The following is a 6,536-nucleotide window of genomic DNA, read 5'->3' as shown; positions in this document are numbered from 1 at the left end:
CATATATATATATATATATATATATATATATATATATAAATTACATCCATAAGTTCATTGTACAATTAATATATAAGTAAAGTATAAAGTGCAAACAGTTCTAGAGTTACTTGTATTATTAAATTTATATTTCAACACATATAAAATAATAAAATAATAATTTTTTGTTAATATAGATAAATATAATATATATAATTATAAATTCATAAGTATCTTCTTCATAAGTATATATAATGTATATGTTTATAATAATATATAAAATAGTGTATACTTTTTAATTTATTACATATAAATTATATTATTATTACTTACATTTGTATGATGCCAATATTCGATAAGACCCAAAAGATCAGAACTTGGCGCGTAAAGCAAAAAATCTCGCCATTCATTAAAACTTATAGTGAGACTTCCATCTTTGTCCATCCTATAAGTCAATATTACAAATTGTATTTCATTTTTTTTATAATAAATTATATTAAATAAAAAATTCACATATATCATGTATGTTAGATATAAAAATAAAATATTTTATTAAACTTACCGTTGCAATAATTTTTTTGCTTCATTGAAATCCATTTTTATTCCCAATTCTTCAAATGCTTTTATTAATTCCTCTAAATCAATTTTACCTATGAATTGACGATATGATAATAAAAAATATATTATGTTATAGTTTAATTATACTAAATAAGATTTAATCAAGATTTATCAATAGAAAAAAGTAACGAAGAAGAAGAAAAAGAAGAAAAAGAACAACAACACAACAATAATTATTATTATTTTATGGATTTTTAAATAATGATTTATTTGACTATTATTAAGATTGCATTCAAAATAATTATTTGTATATAGAATATAAATTGTCATTTATAAAGTTATTTTTTCATATATAAAGTTATTTTTTATCCTTTAAAAAATTTTTTCGTAAAATTTCATTTGAAAAAATTAATCAAATTCTATTTTCTTCATATTTTTGTTTATTATATATTTTTATATATTTTTTTATATATTTTTGTATATTTTTTATATATTTTTTTTTATATATTATATATTTTTGTTTATTATATATTAATATATAATTTAGCATAAAGATTTTTAGAAATTTTGGTTATAGGTATAATTTTAAGTAAAAAATCTATTGATTATATATAGTTGTACGATTTTCATTAATATTATAATACTTTTTATTCCAAAAATTGTAATTTTTAAAAATCATATTATGATTTCTAATAAAATTTTATTATTAAATCAGAAGATTATATTAATAATGAAATATCATATAAAAAACTTAAAATGATTTTTATAGTTTAGATAATATATAAGCAAAAGTTAATATTTAATAATAACATTAGACATATTTTATTAAAATTATGCTTAGAGTTAATAGATAAAAAATTATTTCATATAGAAATTTCTTAAGAAATAATAACAAGTATAGACATCTTTCCCATTATATATGCTACATAATAATTATTTTTCGCACATCTACTGACCATCTTTATTTGTGTCAAGATGTGAAAATTGTAAACGCAGATTTTTTTCGTGTTCGCGGACATAATGTATAAATTCTGCAAGTGTGATATCACCACTCTTAGTACTATCCGATCTGGCTAAAAATCTCTGAAAAAAAAAAAAAACTTTTGAATTATATAAGACTTATAAGCCAATATGATTACAAATTAATTTATTCATTTTTTACGAAATGAAAAATTTATATAATATTTTTATGTCATTTATATATTTTTTATTGATAAATAAATAAAAATTTTTATGAATTTGTATATTAGAATATTCTATTGTACTTAGAAAATATTATAAAATTGGATAATAATCTTAATGAAACTATATAAATTATATTAAGTATGACTATACATAAGTACATATGTACTCCGGTTTCGAGAATATTCATGACAATCTTTTTAAATTAAATAAAATTCTTCAAATATATAAAATTAATAATTGATAAAGCATTTTTAATAAATTCAAAATTATTATTATTAATAATAATACGAATAATTGAAATAAAAATTTTACGAAATGTTTACGAATTCAAAACTTTGCTTATATATCACAATTAAAATAAGTCATTCAATTTATCTTATAATAAATATTAATTTATAACAATATTTATTGCTTGTACTTTTTATCTATTATAATTTAAAATATAATATTTAAATAATATCATTTTTTATAAATTAACAAAATAATTTTTTTACTGAAATTATTGAAATCATTAAAAATTAAAATATGATATATAAAACATATATCATGTTATTTATTATTAAAAATTAATATTTTTAATTTTAATGTAATGTATGCAATAAATAATATGATATATAAAATGATATATATGATATATAAAATATATATCATATTATTTATTATTAAAAACTAATATTTTTAATTTTAATATAATATATGCAATAAATATTTATCGCTTAATATAAAGATGTCTTTATTATTACATATATATGAAATATAAAATAAATAATTTTATAAATTTTCAATTACATTTAATAATAATACAAAAAAATAAATCATATTACATTTAAATATTAATTTAAAGAATAGAAAGAATAGAATATCATATAAGTAATGACTTTCATTCGATATTTGAAAGTTGCATATCTATAATTCGATTGTATGCTATTAGCATTTTTTAAGTAAGATTATAAAATTATATATACCTCCGCATAATATTTATCGACACCCACATCACGAAGTGCCTTGGACAAATCTTTTACATCAATTCTTCCATTTCCATCTAAATCTAATTTTTGAAATATTTGTTCAAATCTTTTCTCGTCTTCTGCCGGCAACTCATGTAGATAGTGCGGTGGCATTACGTTATGCACTGCGCTTCTTCGACCATTAGGCATTTTTCTTTATCAATATTATGAAATATTGAAACTCTTTTTAATATACGCGTGTATATTATTATTCGAAATATTTTTTTTATTTTTTGACAATATATACTTTCTAAACTTTCTGCAAGCTCTTAATATCATTACTAAACGGAGCGTTTCGATCGTTACACACGCCTACGATGAAATTCATAACTATACACACGTGGTATTATACGATGAACATTGATTTTTTAACCATTCGCGCACTTTCTACTAATAAATTAATGATTCTCTGTCTTTTATATTGTGCTGTCAAACTAAACAACAAGAAATTTTGAAAAAATTTTACACTGTCAAAATAAATAGCGCAAAGTGTAAAGAAATAATATATAAGCACATGTAAAAAAAGAACTTAAATCTTTATACTCAAGATTATTGAATAAATATGTTTCAATTAACTGTATATTCACCATATAAAGTAAAATCATACCATCTTCTCCCACATTTTTATCTGAACAATAGTCTACGCACAACTAAGTTCGATGCCGCTGGAATGTCCTGTTCCGCATTCGACAATAATTGAAGACGCCATCTGATGATATGTTTGAGAAATATTTTTTTGCACTTTGAACAACAAAGTGATTTTTTAAATGCATTTTTGTTTATTATGTGCGAATTTTAATTCCAAATTCATTTTTTATTAAATTTATAATATCATATAATGGATAGGAATTATGTACTTGTAGCAAAAAATGTACATTTGAATAGATAAATATATTATACTCTCACTTATAGTACATTTTTTAGAAAATACAATAAACTTTATGAATGTTTATAGATGATACAAAATGTTCAAAAAATTTTATTTCAAACATTATTTTCAAACAACGTTTCTATTGTATATTATCAAAATATTCGTACTTCAAATTTTTTGTGCTTATTTGCAACAACAAAAAAATAATAGAATTATAATATATAAATTTAAATATTTTTTCAAACATTTTTCAATATATATTAAATATTTATAGTAATTAATCTATATAATTTATATGAATGCGATAATACGAATATTTTTATTTATTTCTCAATATTTTAGAGCAATGAAATCAGGGTAGTATTATTAAAATTATCACATGTGTATATTATAATGCGACTTTTTCCATAGTTATTTATTTTAGAAAAATACATTAAAAATGCCAGACTAACAATTATGTCAAACACAATAGACAATACGAATATATAATATTATTTAATATCTTTTATTAAATTTAATAAAACAAACATATATATATTTTTAATTTTTCTTACCAAAAGATTTTAATTAAATAATTTTTAATGAAAAAAAATTCTGAATTCTAATGAAAAAAATAATCCTGAAATATATATATATGCATTGCCTATTATGTTTACAACTAATGTAACGAAAATCTTACAATCAGGAATTAATTTAACGTAAGTGTCACAAAAGTACTATTAGTACTGCTAAGTGCCAAGTGCTCGCTGACTATATGCATTATATACCGATATGTATATAATTATTATTGTTTCATTATGTTCAAACAAAGAACGTTAATATAGATTGTATGTGGCTTCATACCATTAACATAGGTACGTGTGTATTATTATACACATAGTGACATGTTTAACATGCAATTAATCTGAAGCTTGCACAAACAATATTGTTGCGCTTATTACTTCCCAGTGTACACAGCCCTCTTCACTTTTTATTCTCTATATTTATTAACGAGTCATACTACAAATAAAAACAAATTAAAAAAGGAAAGAAAAAAAGAGATAGCTAAAAGATAGTATTTGAAAAGTAGATTACTAAATAATTAATTATAATTCCTTTAAACAAAATATTTAAGATTTTTGAATAAATTTTCTAAATGTTTGTATAAAGGAATTATTTAAAATATCAAAAAATAATTTAAAACAGAATTTTATGCAATGAATTTTAAATTCTTTAACTTACATATCTATAAACAAATTGCAAAAACAATGTGTGGACATTTACAGAAAGGAACATTTTTACATTTCTTTTTTATATTTATTTTTTTCTCATATTATATTAAAAGATGATTTTGATCAGAATTATAAAATATTATAATTTAATTTATATTGATATAATATTAAATATTAAATATATTTATATTTAATATTTGATATAAAAAAATTTTTAAGTTTTCATTTAAAATTTAAAAACTTTTGATAAGTATAAAATTTTATATCATTTGTTATATTTGAAATAAGAAACTAAAAAATGATCCCTTTCTGCAATATTGTCACATGTTTTCTTTCAATTAATTATGATGTCAAAATATAATCTTATGACAAATATATAGCAAATTAAGAATTATTTTCACAAATATAATAAAAAATTTGTACTACATAAACTTCTTTTTAAGATTTCATACTTTTACCTGTGAAATCAGTAACAAAATAAATAATAAAGTTTCTAACATATTTTTCAAATATATATAAATATAGCTTCAAATTTAAACATAATCAATACCAATGATACTTCCAACGTAGAACAAATAGTTTAATATTTTGCATGTTAAATATCTTCAAATCTGTAATGGAAATATATTTTATAGAAACATAAAAAACCACTTGATGTATAAGTGAAAATTCTCGAATATTCCATATAATTAAAAATAGCACAGTTGTAGTTTGAATCGAAAATATGTAATTTTATACATATATTTATATTTAAATATATTGAAATAGAACAAGTTAATTTCTTTTATAATTTTCTAATATATATTATTTCATATTTCATAATATATTGTGACAAATGAAGAAATTTGCAACATTAAATTAATAAAACAAATAAAATTGCACCATTATTTGTAATTTTTATAAGAAACTAGTTATGTTCTGAGATTACATTTCTTTCTATAATTCTAAATAATGTGCCTCTATACATTACATAATTTTAAAAAAATATTGAAATCAATATGTGTAAAAATGTTTTTTATGATCTTTTATATGTGACTATTTATAATCAAAAGGCACATTTTAGATTGAAAGAAATAATATTCTACTTGAACATATCTAGTTCTGCATATCAAGATAAAATGACATTTTTAATGAAAGATCAATTTCTTTTGATCTTTACATTTCATAAAAAGTCTATGTTACTTCCACTAAAACTGGAATCATGAATATCTATACTACACATTATTTCATAAAAAAATTAAAGAAACCAAAAACTATTGTAATGTATAAATCACTATATCATAAAAAAGTTACAACTTGATCAATGCACTTAGTTTGATCAAATTTTGTATCATATATACAAAATATTATTATTATTAATTGAATTAATTTTTTAATAAGAAAAAAAGATATTATGTTATATCAAATAAAAGAAAAGATTTTAAGAATATGAATTTGTCATCCATAAAATAAAATATTTCATTTGATTTTTGTTGTAAAAAATATTAATTTCATTTTTCTTTTTCCATTTTTTTAATAATTAAATAAGAATAGTATGCTAATATTGCATACATTAAATTATACCTAGCATAAGAAATTAAATTGATAGTTAAGAGGAAGCCAATGTGACTGTTCAGTTTTTCATAAGTCCGTAAATCGAACATGTTTACAAACGTGAGAGCTGCAGCTCGCATAACAGTTTATTTATAGTATTAATTTCACTTCATAATAATTTTAAATTAGTGA

General features: G+C 19.4%; 2 protein-coding genes across 4 annotated transcripts in view; both read right to left on the bottom strand.

Moving 5' to 3' along the window:
* Positions 1-3,444, bottom strand: part of LOC102673089 (calcium-binding mitochondrial carrier protein SCaMC-2) — an 18,012-nt gene extending 14,568 nt beyond the window's left edge. Inside the window, exons 1-4 of one of the 2 annotated variants that reach the window (XM_006624608.2) lie at positions 3,317-3,444; positions 1,494-1,620; positions 542-629; positions 313-424 (exon numbers count right to left, since the gene is read on the bottom strand). In XM_006624608.2, coding sequence (XP_006624671.1) covers positions 313-424; positions 542-629; positions 1,494-1,620; positions 3,317-3,334 — 345 coding nt within the window. In that variant the 5' untranslated portion in view covers positions 3,335-3,444. The other variant, XM_006624606.2, reaches the window with a different exon arrangement.
* Positions 1,492-6,536, bottom strand: part of LOC102672319 (roquin-1) — a 12,612-nt gene continuing 7,567 nt past the window's right edge. Inside the window, exon 17 of one of the 2 annotated variants that reach the window (XM_031514637.1) lies at positions 1,492-1,620. The gene's annotated coding sequence lies outside the window, so the exon portion shown is untranslated. Of the gene's footprint in view, positions 1,621-5,177; positions 5,423-6,536 lie in introns of those variants that run through there. The other variant, XM_031514638.1, reaches the window with a different exon arrangement.

The sequence above is a fragment of the Apis dorsata genome, unplaced genomic scaffold (genome assembly GCF_000469605.1).
Source record: "Apis dorsata unplaced genomic scaffold, Apis dorsata 1.3 scaffold_1085, whole genome shotgun sequence".
In the NCBI taxonomy this organism is placed as follows: domain Eukaryota; kingdom Metazoa; phylum Arthropoda; class Insecta; order Hymenoptera; family Apidae; genus Apis; species Apis dorsata.
The sequence above is the reverse complement of the archived record's forward strand: the minus strand, read 5'-3'. Positions and strand labels throughout refer to the sequence as shown.